Source organism: Lissotriton vulgaris, chromosome 7 (assembly GCF_964263255.1).
Source record: "Lissotriton vulgaris chromosome 7, aLisVul1.2, whole genome shotgun sequence".
Classification (NCBI taxonomy): domain Eukaryota; kingdom Metazoa; phylum Chordata; class Amphibia; order Caudata; family Salamandridae; genus Lissotriton; species Lissotriton vulgaris.
In genome coordinates, this window is record NC_141695.1 from 221,848,216 (window position 1) to 221,864,162 (window position 15,947).

Genomic DNA, 15,947 nt, shown 5'->3' on the forward strand with positions numbered 1-15,947 from the left:
ACTTCTGGTCAGCAGTGGGGGCCCCCAGTAGGGTTGGGGACCCTTGAGCCTCATGGGGCCTTTGTTAAGCCCCTGCCCTATGCTAGGTGGCAGTGAGTGTACTCTTCCTGTGTGCACCTGTAGGTACAAGGCCGGCCTCGGTCATTGGGTAACATCCTGCCTCACTGCTGGTCAGCGGTGGGGGGGCCAGGGTTGGGGCTCCTTCTGTGCCCCAGGGGCCTGCTTTACGCCCCGTCATATGTTCTGTGTGTACAAGGCCTGCCTCGGTCATTGGGTAAGATCCGGCTTAACACTGCTAGTCAGTGGTGGGGGTCCCCCAGCATGGCGCCCCCATGAGCCGCGTTACGTCCTCTCACATGCTGAGAGTGTCGGTATGCGCTGTGAATGTTCTCTGCGTGCGTGTACAAGGCCTGCCTCGGTCATTGAGCAACATCCCCCCTCACTGCTGGTCAGCGGTGACATCAGCAGACTCCACTTCCTCAGTTTTAGCCGTCGCGCGGAGGAGCCGGACCCGGGAGAGATGAGCGCGCGCTCACTCAGCTGAAGAGACGGAGGCCCCGGAGGGCATCGAGCGCTCACTCAGCTGAAGAGACGGAGGCCCCGGAGGGCATCCAGTGTTCTGACCATACAGACGCGTTATAAATATACATACACTTCACCCCATCTACAGAAACGCTCCAGAGGAAGGAACCATGGCGCGCGGCGGAGACGCAGCCTTCACCTGCCTGCTGCTGTGCGTGCTGTGCGCGTGTGGTAAGTGCCTGGCTGCCCGCTCCTGCACTCCCTGCCTGCTGCTTTCAAGCTGTGTTCGTCTTTTTCAGGTCACCAGAATAGTTTTAGCACAGGGTTGTCAACTTTTTAACTCACAAAAACGATTGTGAAGTACAGAAAACGCGCAGCACGACCCTGGTTGGGGGTATAGGTCCAAACCTCCCTACACCCAGCCACATTCCGGGGGTCAATGGGATGAGAGAGTTTTTTACGTGCATTATTGGCTGCCCTGCTGCTGGTAGGGTGCTGTCTGCTGGGAGCAGTGACCGGAGTCATGCGTTCATTTTGTGATCAGTTGAGAGAACAGCCTGCCCGCTGTGTAAACTGGGAAATGTGATTCACTGCCTTACTTGTGATGGAAAGGGGAAGCAGAAGAAACAAGCACCACCAAAGCCAATAGGTTTGGGCATTTCATAACTGAGAGGGCTTCTTCTTTGACTGGTGAGGTTGTGGCTACATTATCAAGACTATCCATAGTTCAAAAAGGGAGGCACACATCTAGCAAGCATTTGACAAATAAAGGTTTTGCTGGAGGTCTTGTATTCCTTGCTTTTTTTTATTTCTGGTGCAATCAGGAGGAAATTGTGCAGGAAATGGAAAAGTAATTTCGGTGGCAAAGTTAACAGGCAGCGGCAACGTCAATAGGCCTGGCCTTCGCAGGCTGGTGTCATTGTTCACTTTCTATTTTGCATTGCAATCATAGGCCACAATAATGAATACAAGGTATAAAAGAAAATACGGCATTGCCTAAATTTGGCATTTCTTTGCTTGCAATAAAAAATGTAAATAAAAAAGTAACCCTAACACATAACTTTAATTAGCCAATATGTGGCTTCCTTAGAGGCAGGTGAACGTGGAATCCTTTTTAGTTTTAATGCATTAGAAATTACGATCCTTGCTGGTTCAAAGTAAAATGTACTATTGTCTTTGGACTACTGTAACATGAAGATATATTTGAAACGCAAAAGAATAGCTAAACGTGAAAACAAAATGACAAGACAAAATTAATTACCAAAGTAAAGTACAGGATCTCCTTTCCTGGCCCTGAAGTACAAGTCATTTTAGGCAGATTTGCACGTGATCAGGAAAAATTATGTCACTCACACTGCAAGTGAGTCAGTGGTTGACAAGGGCTGACCCTTTGCCCCATGTTGTGTGCTGTGGTGGGTGGAAGCAAAATATTAATGACAGTTGAACAGACCAATGAAAGACCAGGAGTGTTGGTGGGCCTGTCTATGCCCGTATGAATATACACATTGTTAATCATTATTTTTTATGACATGAGACTGGTGAGAGCGCTAATGTAGTCTGTAGGCCAGAAATGTGGACAGGATGTTCAAATGACTGTTGCCTCACAGCTTTGCCACATGCAATTTATGTTTCTTTCAGAAGGGTCTGACTCCCCTGGGGCTAGAAGAAAATATTCTTAACCATACTCCGAACTTGGGGTTGCTTTTGTGATTTCAGGAGCCATAGTGATGCTTAAGATGGTATTTGGACAGAATATTGAGTTATAAATATCGAGCGACACAAATATCGATTTTTTAATATTGTGATACATTAATATCGTGATGCAGAAATATCATGGACATGAATATCGATTTTTAGATAAGTAATATCTTTTGTAAGAATATCTGTGTTTGTAATATTGTTTGCAATGATGTTGTAAGAAAATATCATTTTTAATTATGTATGTGTTTTAGTTCATATTTTAATTGTAAATGTTATATATACTGTTTTTGTATATTGTTTGTATAATTATTGTTAATCATTTTAAATGATAGTTTTTAATATTAAGTTATTTATCATTTTTAATTTACTTGTTATTAGAACATTGGAATGTTGAGCACTCCCTTGAAGACAATGGAGTGCTCCGGGGTTCTAATGGCTGGTAGGAGCCTGGAGCATCAACATTCCAATGTTTGTTCACAGCTCTTGCTGCGAACAAAGGCCTCAAAGAGCCCGAGGGGGTCGAATTCCCCTCAGTCTCCGTTAGGCCTTTGTTTTACAAATTAGAAAATTCTGCCCTATAGGGGCGGGATTTTCTAATAGCCTATTATAAATTAATATTATAGCACTAGAGCCATTCGTAGAAGGCTACTGGCCAGTAAAGGTCCGCCCCCTTGTCAAAGGCCCTCGCCTTCAGCTCAGGCTTTTAACACTGGAGCTGCATCTGGCCCATAGAACCCGGTACATTGGGATCTAAGGTTATAACAGTAGTTTATAGTCGGCTGTAAGGTTTGCAGGGGTACAGGGTGTGAAGTTGATTAAGTATAATGAATTAATAATTATTATGAATCATTTATTTGATAATTATGTCAATTATGTAATTAATATATTTGTAAGTGATATTTTAGGAGCAGGTTGTTTTGCTTGTAGGGGTATGGAGTGGGAAGTTAATTAAGTAGTAATTGATTAATGATTAATACATTATTTATTATTGATTAGTAATTGGATAAATAATTATGTGAATTGTGTAATCATTTTATTTTTAAGTGATATTTTAGGTGTGGGTTGTTTTGTTTGTAGGATTATAGGGTGGAAAGTTAAGTAATACTTTATTAATTAAATACATATTTATTATTGGTTAGTTGATAATTGAGAAAACTGCACAGACTGGAGTGGGAATAGCAAATTTGACCCCTCTGGTGTCCCAACACTTTCCCTACTGCTGCACAACTGCAATGGAAATAGTATGCCTATTTTTAACAACGTTTAATATATTAATATTATTGTTTAAATGTATGTAATAATATATATTTTTTTGAATGTTATATTATCTGCATGTATATATAAGTGTGTGTGTATCATTTTTTTGTTATTAATATATTTAGTGATTGTGCTTTTAAATGTTTTTATTTGTTTACATTTTTTAAAGTTTTATATATATATAAATATATATTTATGTGTATATATTTTTCATATTAATAAATGTAAAAGAAAACACAAAAAGTTAATATAATTTAAAATAGATATATTTAATATTCGTTTTTTTAATTAAATATGTATATATGAAGATGCACACACATGCCAGGTTTAGGAGTGTTCTTATGAGATGTTCTGAAAGTGCCACTTTTATTCCCAGGGCCAGCCTGTGGGTGGGGATGCTCCCTTTGTCTAACCTTCCCCATTTCCTGGGCATGGCTCCAAATTGTCTAGGGTAATAAGGGAAAGGCAGGCCTAGGTGTGAGCTGTATTGGTCAGTATCAACCAGGAGCTGTATTTAAACAAGTCCTGCACACTAGTTCCCAAATGAGACTGTGTATCAAGAGGGTGTGCAGTTCTTAACTAGAGGTGCGGGGAAAGGGAAGTCTTTCTTCGTGATGCCCTCACACAACTGTAGGATGTCATGCTTCATCATTGGGCCATGCTCCTTGCCGGGCCGGTGCAGCAATGCCGGACATGCTCCCATAAACGGGGCTAGTTGGCAGAGATCTTTTGAAGAAGCCGTTGGATGTGTTCGGGTGTGAGGGCTGTGTAGTGCATGGGTGTGAGAGATAAAATAGGTCTGGAGCAGTCCTACTCTGATCTGGTTTTAATGTTTAGGTAGCTTGAGCCTAATTAAAAGGTGTGGGTGCCCTAAGCGGATGTAATGTTCCTAAAGGCATGTCATAGTGTAGTAGGTCAACATGTTTTGTGCCCCATTTGCCCCTAACGGGTCAAGTGGCACTTCATCAGGACCAAAAGAAAACTAAAAAGTGAGTGGTGCACTACCATGGGTCTGGTTCTTTAATTTTAGACTGGTAATCAGACACGGTAGGGTGTACCCTAGTAGGCTTATACTGGGGTATTGTAGACCAGCCACAGTCGGTAGTGGGTGTAGCTGCAGGGCGGTGACGTGGGGGGGAGGGGCAGGGTGGGGGTAGTAACTATGGATTACGCAGGATTACAGGTAAGTAAACATATACATAAATAAAACAAATTGTGTTGCGTGCACTGCATCGAATTTGGGGATGCAGTGCACACAACGAAATTCATTTTATTTATTTATATGTTCACTTACCTGTAAGCCTCCATAATCCATAGTTTACTACCCCCCACCCTGCCCCCCCCTCCCCACGTCACCGCCCATCATCTACTCCCACTACCGACCACAGCTGTTGTAGACCCCTAGTAGTGAAACCTACGGCTGATGGGGGGGCAGAGAACGTCGTTGCTCAAAGGACAGGGTGGCAGATGACTATCGGTGATCCTACTCTGGAGCAAGGGTAGGATCAACGATAGTCATCTGCCACCCTGTCCTGAGATCAACAATAGTCGTCTGCCACCCTGTCCTGAGAGCATCGACATGCTCTGCCTCCTCCGTCAGCCATAGGCTTCACTACTAGGGTTCTACAATACCACTGTATAAGCCTACTAGGGTACACCCTACCGTGTCTGGTTACCAGTCATGGTAGTGCACCACTCACCTTTTAGTTTTCTTTTGGTCCTTATGAAGTGCCACTTGACCCGTTAGGGGCAAATGGGGCTTGAAACATGTTGATCCACTACACTATGACAGCCCTATAGGACCATTACATCCGCTTAGGGCACCCACACCTTTGAATTAGGCTCTAGCTACCTAAACATTGCAACCAAATCAGAGCAGGACTGCTCCAGACCTATTTCATCTCACACACCCATGCACTACCCAGCCCTGACACCCGCACACACCCAACAGCTTCTTCAAAAGATCTCCGCCAAAGAGCCCCATTTATTGGAGCCCGTCAGGCATTGCAGTGCCGGCCCGACGAGGAGCGTGGCCCAATGATGAAGCATGACATTCTCCGGGGTGTGTGAGGGCATCACGAAGAAAGACCTCCCTTTCCATGTACCTCTTGTTAGGGACTGCATACCCTCTTGATACACTGTATTTGTCAGTGGCATGGCAGGCAGCCCTTAGAAATCAAAAAAGGGAATGGGCAAGCCCGCTGCGTAAACCCCCCAGGACATACTGCTCAGGAGGGAAACATCCTCCACACACCCAAGGTCTTTCTGTCCCCATGTCTGGAAGGAATACACAAAACAGCACAGGAGCCATTCACAGTTGTGTGACCCTGGATACTGACACAGAGGCACATTTGGTTTAGGCAGAAAAATGGCAACTTTCTAAAAGTAGCATTTTAAGAATACTCACTAAAAAGCCAACTATACAATTGAAGAGGCTTTTAAATTACAGTTAATTTGAGTGGAAACAACATTTTTCTATCTAATTCCAAATGGAAGTTATCATGTATTAAATGTAATAAGGTAATCCAGTGTTAGTCTATGGGAGAGATAGAGTTACAACAGTAAAAAACAACTTTAGGAATTTTTTACTGTCAGGACATTTAAAAAACGTAAACACTTTTTACATACCGTACATCCTGCATATAAGCCTTTAGGCCATACCTCAGGGGTGAATTATATGTATTAAAAAGGAAGGTTTAGGACTGACAAGAGGGTTATTTTTGCTAGATCTAAATGGTAGTTTAAAACTGCACTGCAGGTTGCAGTGGCAGGCCTAAGACATGTTTTGCAGTCTACTTTAATGGGTGGCAAAAAGGGTGCGTCTGCCCACTAGTAGCCTTTCATTTACAGGCTCACAAGTTGCTTACCTTCGGTAATGCCATATCTGGTAGAGACTCTATCTAGCCACATATTCCTTACCTTAGAATTATTCCCAGGCATCAGACTGGCTTGGAAAGTTTTTCACGAGAAGTACCCCTGAGCACTGGTAGGTAGCATTGTTCAGCTCCACGTGGTGTCGACGGCGCTGTCAGTGGTGTGTGGAATGCCTGTATAGGCACCACTACTGCGAGCTGCTGTCAGTTTCTTTTGGTGACTTTCCTCGCCGGGAGCGTGGAACCACAAATAACACTGACCACTGGTGTGGAAGACTACTGCCCTGAAGGGAAACAGCCATGCAGCTAGAAATCTGTTCGCAGAGTGGGGAGGATTGTTGGGTCAGTAAGGAATCAGTAGCTAGATAGAGTCTGTTCCAGATAAGGTGTTACTGAAGGTAAGTGACTTGTTCATCTGATAGAGACTTCTAGCTGCAAATTCCTTACCTTAGAATAGATACCCAAGCAATACATTCCCGGATGTGAGTCTGCATGACAAAATCACAGTAGAAATTCCTGCAGGACTGAAAGGGCAAAGGGCTCATCCTGACGAACCTGACTGTCCAGGCAGTAGTGCTTGGTGAATGTGTTCAGAGAAGCCCACGTTACTGCCTGGAAGATTTCCAGGACCAGAACTCCACGTGCTAAAGCAATGGTTGCAGCCTTAGCTCTGGTGTAGTTAGCAAACCATCCCCCAGGGGTTTCCCTCTTGGCCAGTGTTTAGCAGATTTTAATCAGAGGGCGATCCATTGAGAGATGGATCATTTGTACACATTATTCTGCTTTTTTGCTCCAACATACCCCACAAAGAGTTGGTCGTCCACCTGGAAATCATTTGGGTAGTCAAGGTAGAAGGACAATGCTCTTTTTGGGTCCAGTTGATGGAGTTGCTCCTCTTCCTTATAGGGATGCTTCGGAATATAAAAGGTAGGCAGGATAAAAGGTAGGCAGGATGATGGATTAGCTTACATGAAAGGAAGTGACAACTTTCGGCAGAAAGGATGTTCTAGTGCGAAGAACCAGCTTGTCTTGAAAGATGGTTAGGTATGGAGGCATAGGTAGCAAAGCCTGAAGCTCACTGACCCGCCGGGCAGATGTTATCACCACTAGGAAGGCCGTCTTGGTGGTAAGGAGCCAGAGAGGACAGTTATATAGAGGCTAAAAGGGAGACCAGAAATCTAAATACCAGATTGAGGTCCCACTGAGGCATGATAAAAGGTAAAGATGGAAACATACATTGGAGACCTTTCACAAACCTATTTACAACAGGGAATTTGAACAGGGATGGCTGATCTGGCAACTGCAGAAAGGCCGAAATCGCATAAAGATAACCTTTTAAGGCGCCAAAGCAGAGCCCTGCTGGGCAAGAAAAAGAATAAACAAAAGGACCTGAGAAAGGGGAGCAGAAAGAGGGTCAACATGCTCTTCTGCACACCATGCCACAAACTTGCCCTAGTAACAGACGTATGCCATCTTGGTGGAGGGACGTCTGGCTACAAAAATGGCATTGCAGACTTCAGGCTGACAGTCAAAACTCTCAACTGTCACAGCTGTTTCTCCATGCATGTAGGCGAAGAGTTGACAGGCTTGAATGGAAACCCCTCCCATGCTGCTGCAACAGAAGATCCTCCTGAAGAGGCGGCATGTTCTGATGACCGATGGTCACACTCAACAGCTCATGATACCAAACTCTCCAAGTCCAGAACCAAAAGGATGACTTCAGCCCAGTCATTATTGATCGAGAACTCTGGGCAGGAGTGGTATGGGTAGAAAGGCATACAGGAGAACTGAGTTCCACTCGAGGCAAAAATCGTCTCCAAGCAAGAGCTGCCTTGGAAACTCCAGTGGGCAGAATTTCTGATATTGCGCGTTCTCTGTAGTAGCAAACAGATCTATCCAAGGCTCTCCCCACTGCTGAAAGAGACCTTGCACCACCTACAAATGGAGACACCATTTGTGATCTACTAGACAACTTAAGCTCTTAAGCTGAATTTGTTTGCCCTGGTGTTCAGAGAGCCCACCAGGTGTTAAACTTCCAGGAAAATGCCTTGACATGACCAGCCAGTTCAAGAGGCATAGCGCCTCTTGACAAAGGGTCCATGACCCCACCCCTACCTGTTTGTTGCAGTACCACATGGCGGTGGAATTGTCCGTGAACACCTGCACTAGCCTTCCTTTGATGGGCGGTAGAAAGGTTTTCAATGGCAGCTGGATCCCTCGGACATCTGATAGGTTGGTGTGGAGTCGGAAATCTGCCAGAGACCAGAGGCCTCTAATCTCCACGTCTCCAAGAGGTCTGTCTCATCCCACCACTGTCAAACCGGTTTGGGAGAGGGGTCTGCCGCTGACCCAATTGCTGTTCGTTAACCACCACTGCACATCTTTTGCAGTTCCCTCTGAGATCTGGACTATGTCGGAGAGATTCCCTTGATGCTGCACCTACTGAAACTTCAGTTCCCACTGCAGATCCCGCATATGCCAGTGAGCAAGTGTCACATGCAGGGTGCATGAGGCCTTAAGGCCCAGCAGCCTCTCAAAAACCCAGGATAGTGGCTGAAACAACTGTATCATAGCCTGAATATTCTGACTCGCCCATCGATAGGATAAGTCCAAAACTGCACTGTGTCCAGAACAGCTCACATGAAAGGGAGCATCTCAGAGGGAGTCAGGTGTGACTTTGGCACATTGATAGTGAACCCCAGTAAGTGTAGGAGCTTCCTCATAGTCTGGAGGTGGGAGGCAACTGCCTGGAGCAAGCCAGCCTCAAGCAGCCAGTCATTGAGATAGGAAAAGACTGGTACCCCTGATTTCCACAGATGAGCAGCACCAACCGCAATCACCTTGGTGAACACCCAAGAGGCACTGGAAAGGCCAAAAGGGGGCATAGTGAACTGAACGTGCTTGTGGCCCACTGCATACTGCAGGTAACATCTGTGTGCACTTGGGATGGGAATGTGTAAATATGAGTCCTGCAAGTCCAACGCTATCATTCAGTCTCACTGGTCCAGGGCAGGCAGGACTTTAGCGAGTGTTAGCATTTCGAATTTCTCCTTTCTGAGGAATACATTAGGAGGGTGCAGCTCTAGGATAGGATTAAGGCCTCCATCCTTTTTGGGCAGCAGAAAGTAATGGGAATAACAACCACACCAACTTCTGGCATCAGAAACCTTTCTATTGGTCCCTTGGCTAAAAGAGTCACCACTATCTGGTGGAGAAAGGAGAGATAGTTCTCAGTCAACCTGTCATAAGTACGTGGCTTGGGTGGAAGGGTAGTTGTGAGATTGACAGAGTAGCCCCTTCAGACAAACTGGAGAAACCAGTGATCTTATGTTATTGTCCAGTGATGCAGGTGATGGCATATCCTGCCACCCACTGGTTAAATGTAAATCCGTATTTGTAAAGCGCAAACTACTCACCCTTACAGGTCTCAAGGCGCTGGGAGCCGTCGTGGAAATTAAGTGAGCTATTTCCCAGAGTCACATGGTGCTGAGCTGCCGCCGGAGATCGAACCATGATCCCTGTGCTCCGAAGTCAGCTGCCCTGGCCGCTGCAACACACCTCTCCACATGATGGTTGAAGGAAGCACTCTAGAGGTTTGGAGGCTGCGGCTGTCAAGTGGGTGGTGGACTCAGCAGACCTTTGGCTACCTGACCAACGGGGTCCGGGTATACTGCGTCTTCAGCTAATCAGAGGATGGGGAGCTTATGTGTTGAGGTTGCTGGTCAGGTAAAGATGTGACTGTAAGCCCCTCTGTGGCCACAAATAAAGCAAAAAAGCAGACTGGGTTTGACAGGGGCCATGGAAAGCCCCAAAGACCTGGCTGCTATTCTGCTATTCTTGAATCACTCCAGCGCTGAGTCCACCTTGTCTCCGTAGAGACAGGAGCCATCAAAGCGCATGTCCATAAGCGAGGCTTGGACATCTTCTGAAAAGCCAGTTCTTCTTTGCCAGGCATGCCACCAAGCAAGAAACCACTTTCCCTTGCGAGTCGGTTGTATACAGCCCACATCTGATCGTAAACTTGGCTGCATCTCTCCTGTCTGCCATACCCTGGGGGAGTATGGACAGCACCTGATCCCACAGTGCATGGGAGTAACTGTTTAAAAAGGGGATGATGTTCATGGACCACAGGACCAGACTGGTGGAAGAAAACATTTCCTTATCCAAGGTGTCTAGTCTCTTGGATTCCCTTTCCGGTAGGGTAGTAGTGAATGTGTCAGGTTTTACATGGGAAGTAGAGGCTTGGACCACCAAGCTCCCAGGGGTAGGGTATTGCATAAGGAAATTGGGGTCCCCTGGGGTGGGGTGATGGCGGCGGGAAAATGTCCTGTTCACAGGAAACTCTGTGTGCATTGCTTGAACCAGGTTGCAAGCAGGACGTTCATAAGGACTCCGAAAGCGCACCTGCAGGGATAGGTTGCTCAAATATGAGGTGCATGGCTGCATAAAATGCATGCAGTTGGGCAGGCGTCCTTCTGTTTCCTGGAAACTAGGGGAGATGCGGGCTGGCCCAGGCTCAACTGCAGAGCCAGGCCTTGAATGATGACGCTCCCTTATCTCGTCTGAAGACTTCGATGGACGCGATGAAGTCGAAGATCTCTTCTACTTCTACTTCTTACTCTTTTTCTTTTTGTGGAACTTACTCAAATGCCTTCATGAGTTTGACTGCGACGAAGATTGATGGGTCCATGACCGGTCCTGGAACCTTCCTCTTAATCGGGATTAAGACAGTTGTGACGTCACATGTTGAGCAGCAAGGAACTTGAGGGGCCACTCCGTCAAGGCCTTGGGGGACATGGGGCAGCATTCAGCACAGGTCTTTGCGTCGTGGTCATGCTCCAGGCACCAGAGGCAAACAGGATGGGGTTCCGTTACCCATATCTGTCTGTGATAAGCCCTGAAGGGCTTTGAGTCAGCATTCCTAGTGGACATCCCTGCTCACCAGGAGAAAGATCTAAAAAGAACTTTGACAAAAAGTAAAAAAAGGTCACTCAAAAAATGACTGGAGGTTGCTCTCTCCAGATCTGCGCTGACTGGCACGGAAAGAAAAGAACTGACATCAGCGTGTTGGGGTGGCACCTATATAAACACCACGCATGTAACTTTCGGCATGGACAACTCCGTGAGGAGCCAAACAACACCATCTATCGGCGCGCAAGGTTACTGCTCACACAAAAAAATCCTGATTCAATCTAGTGCCTGGGAACATTTTAAGGTAAGGAATTTGCAGCTAGAACCCTGTATCAGACTTACCATGTTTTTAAGCAATAGCACAAAAACGGGTTCAGGAAGGCAGAAATCTGGGATTACCCTGCAGAATGGATCAGGCCCAACACACAGTATACAACAAAAACGAAATTGTTTCTTGACACTCAACAGATGTTTATTACTCTATTATTACTCAATCAATCATGTCGTATTACTACACCAATGAATGTTGCTTAATTGATCACCCTCAGAGGAGTGAACGCTTTAGTTACCCACACATTGACTGAAACCAATGCTTTATAGTTTTGAGCAGGTTTTCGCACTGTGTGAAAAACATACTCAGCTACCTAAACTAAACAATATCCTTTTATGATTTTGGCGTCAAAAGATGATTTACATATCAGGAGTGTATTTTATGAGAGCACAAGAATAACCCCTTATAGAGGCATAGATTTTGCTCAGTAACAGGTTGCATACATATGAACCTATGCCCAACCTGAAGTATATGTCCTTCACAGATGTAACTAACCAGCTGCAGCAGCATTGCAAGCTTCCCTCACCCACAGAACACACAGAATTGATGACCTGCAGGCAATATTTTCTTGAACACAACAGAGATGCAGCACCGAATAGTTCAGATCCAAACTCTCCTTAAAAACATACGCACATAAACATTACTTGACTGAACAAAAGCACTGCAAACTTCCCTCAGATAGGCACAACATGAATGACAATTTACCAAACATCACATAAGCAGAACAGCACAGACAGAGGAACAAGAGGGTTAATTCCAACCCCTGCATTAACCCCTATTTGTTCAGGGTTTGGAATTATGAGGTGTTATTTAATGCATCCAATAATTTTTGGGTTTGTTAAATACCTAGGGCCTTATTTATGAAGGACTTGCGCCACTTTTACGTGACTTTTAAAATGGGAAAAAGACATGCACCGGTGGCGCAAGGCCTTCATAAATAAGGCCCCTAAACTTTTGTTACATTTCTGCGATTTAACATTGGAAAAGCATACAGTATTTACTGTATCATGCAGATTTCGGTGCATTTAACACCAAGAAATGCATTTTATTCCCCAGAAACTCGTAATATATGTTATTTATCGCAGGCAATAAACATACCCCATGGAATTGTTATATATTAGGTGCAATGAATAGCACCTGTACTCTTAATCGGTCCCTTAGTTTGACACAAAACAGGAACAGCACAACCAACAAGCACACCCGTTTCATGTACGTAAACAAGAACACAGGCAGCAGCAGTGCAAGCTTCTTTCAAACATATAATAGATGCAGCCCGCCTAGCATCAGTGCAGGGTGCCATCACCACACTAAACAGCTACTACAATTCAGGTTTACAAACATCAAATACTGCACCGGCTGAAACTCTCTCTCTCTCGCTCTCAGTACTATTACAGCAACCACAATGCAAGCTTCCCTCGCGCACAAACCAGGTGCAGACAATGTAACATGCCAAATCTGCGATACCACGAGCAGAGTCAGCAGAAGGGAAGCAGCTCTAGATTCAATCTCATCTTTCTCAGGAAGCCCTGGATGTTGCTACGTGTTGCTGAGACCTGATGCTCGAAATATCCATTCACGAAAAGTGGTAGCAAATTGCACACCAACTTTTTGCAAATGGAAATATGAACGAATAGGTAGGTTCACAGAATTTTGAATCATACTGGGTTGCTATCCGACCTAACTGATTAATATTCATGATGCAGGTTGCAAACTGCCACTCAATATGATTGGATGCCATCAGAGGGATATCTGTGATCACATTTAAATAAAGTAAATGTTCTTTATAGGAAACAAGATTGCATTTAAAAAGAAAAGTTATTCTTTTTAAAGTTTGTTTGACTGTTGTCAGTGTTTCTCTGGACCACTGCCTACTCTGAAACAAGCTTGTTTTGACATTCACAGAGAGAACCCCCTTCCTTTTTAGGTCTCGCAGACGTAAAAAGCAGGCGTAAGCCTGCTGTCTGCGAGACATCTTTTGTTGGCGTGTTAGAAGGAATGTGAGACAGAGCTCAAGCACGAGCGTCGCTGTCTCAGATTCCTCCTCGGGGGCGCGCACGGCACCACACACGCATGCGCATACACAGAGACACACAAGCGCCCATGCACGCACCCATACATACAGAGAACCCACCCCCGCCATCGCATACACACGCGCGCACACACACACTGCATACACACACTGCATACACACACGCTCCCCCCCCCTCCCGGGCGCTGTGCCCATCTCCTGCCTCGCAAGCACCACACACGCATGCGCATTCACAGAGACACACAAGCGCCCATGCACGCACCCATACATACAGAGAACACATCCCCGCCGTCGCACACACACACACACTGCATACACACACGCATACACAGAGACACACACACAAGCACGCACGCACCCATACATACAGAGAACACACCCCCGCCGTCGCATACACACAAGCGCACCAAGACCCCCGCCGCCCCACTCACCAGGTTCTTTGTTCGTGTCCCTCGGCAGCCATCCGGTCATTCTGGGCAACAGGCGGGTGCCGCGCTGAGACGCAGTCACGCAAATCTTCCGGCGGGCACTGGAGCGCGGGGTAGACTCCCGTCTGCTTCCTGTATTTCTCTGGCCCCGTCCCAACAAAGATTGCCTGGCTTCCTGTTGAAGCCGGGCTGCGGCGTTTCATTATTTTTCTTCTCAACGGCAAAAATATTAATCTGAAAGCATGGCGACACAAAGGAAGTTTAAAAGCCTAATCTTGAGGGTTCTCGTTTTACAAGACATGCCTTTTTCCCATGGGTGAAAAGATTATTTTAAACAAAAACAAGAAGCACATTTTGGATTCAACCTGTAGATGGTATGATATGCACAGCGTATGAATCTAGATGACATACATGCTGCAGAAACAAGGTGATTTAAGAAAGCCATAGTGGCTGCCTTATTGTGCACAGAATGTGCTTTAGGAAACAGAAACTGTGCACGTAACGTCTCTTTTGCTTCACAAGAAGGAAGTGGTTGCTCTCTGTCTCAATTCACAGCTACCACCCGGACAAGATTTTGTGATGTCACGAGCAGTTGCACAACTTGGGCACGCACGCATTGAGACTTTTCCCCTTAACAGGGGAAGCCGGTACCAGGTTCGAGTCTCCCCGCCCCCTAACCATCTTGTTATTAAATGTGGGCCATTGATTCTGGGCCTTTTGGTTTAGTTAATCCTCGGTATTATGAGACACTTTGGTCTCTTCTAATTTCTCTCTCTGTATAAATACGTTTATATACATCTACGTAGCACGGTTCTTTTAGCTCACCAGCGGATACATACATAAACTTACATGTATGCAGTTCCATAATTTTAAATGTTCCAGTTTCTGCTGCAGCCCCCCCCCCCGCCCCTAACGAGCGCATTATGCAACACAGACACACAGACCAATTCAGCCTTCCATCCTTCTAATGATGGTAAATTGATTCTTATTAAATTGGGTGATTTTTACACCTGTTATTTACAGCGCTTACAGAACGAAGTAGGGTTTTGTGAAGCGCTATATGAAAGCAAATATATAACAATTCATATATAATGAACTATGAACCCTGGGCATCCCGCTGTGTTTTTCTTGTCTGCATGTTCCTGCGGTCACCATTGTGCTGCTGTAATCGTCTAGATTAGGACACTGGCTTTGCCTAGTTTGGCAAAATGTTAAAACAAGCGCCTTGTCTGTGTGTCTGATTGTGGCGCTGCAACCGGGTGAGTCAGACTTTATAGGAAAGCTGCCATTTCCGGTCTTGCAAGACACGATAATGGTCACCTTTGTTATTACCCAAAAATAAAAGGCTACTTTTTACCGTTAAAGATAATCTTAACGGGTTCTTCTTCTTTTCAAAGTATATATTTTTTGTTCTCCTAAAAAACATGGTAACGCGCGCCCTCCTGTGTCCATATAGGTTGCGTCTTTCCTGTCTCCCCTTTCATGTAGTCTTCTTTTCTGCCATGCTGCCACTACCGTCTCTCTTATCATTGCCTACTCTCCTATCGTTGGCTGTCTCTAACGTGGAACACACACTTTTCATGCTTCTGAGGTCAATAACATGAGCCCCGTTGCATTGACACACACTGCCCTCACACACACAAGTTACTGTCACACACACAATGCTCTCAGACACACAGGCTGCTCACACACACAGGCACTGTTCACACACAGACACTGTTCACAGACACAGGCACTGCTCACATACACACAGATGCTGCTCATACACACAGGCACTTCACACACACACCGGCACTGCGCACACACCGGCACTGCGCACACACACAGCCAAGTCAATATTTCTTGGATTTAGTGGTACACACATCCTCGTTTTCCACCTACTCAAATATACAAAT

General features: G+C 45.6%; 1 protein-coding gene across 1 annotated transcript in view; it reads left to right on the plus strand.

The window, feature by feature from the left end:
• The first annotated feature begins 446 nt into the window (after positions 1-446).
• Positions 447-15,947, plus strand: part of TYROBP (transmembrane immune signaling adaptor TYROBP) — a 223,821-nt gene continuing 208,320 nt past the window's right edge. Inside the window, exon 1 of the mRNA XM_086929998.1 lies at positions 447-753. Within this exon, the coding sequence (XP_086786124.1) occupies positions 693-753 (61 nt within the window). The 5' untranslated portion in view covers positions 447-692. The remainder of the gene's footprint in view (positions 754-15,947) is intronic.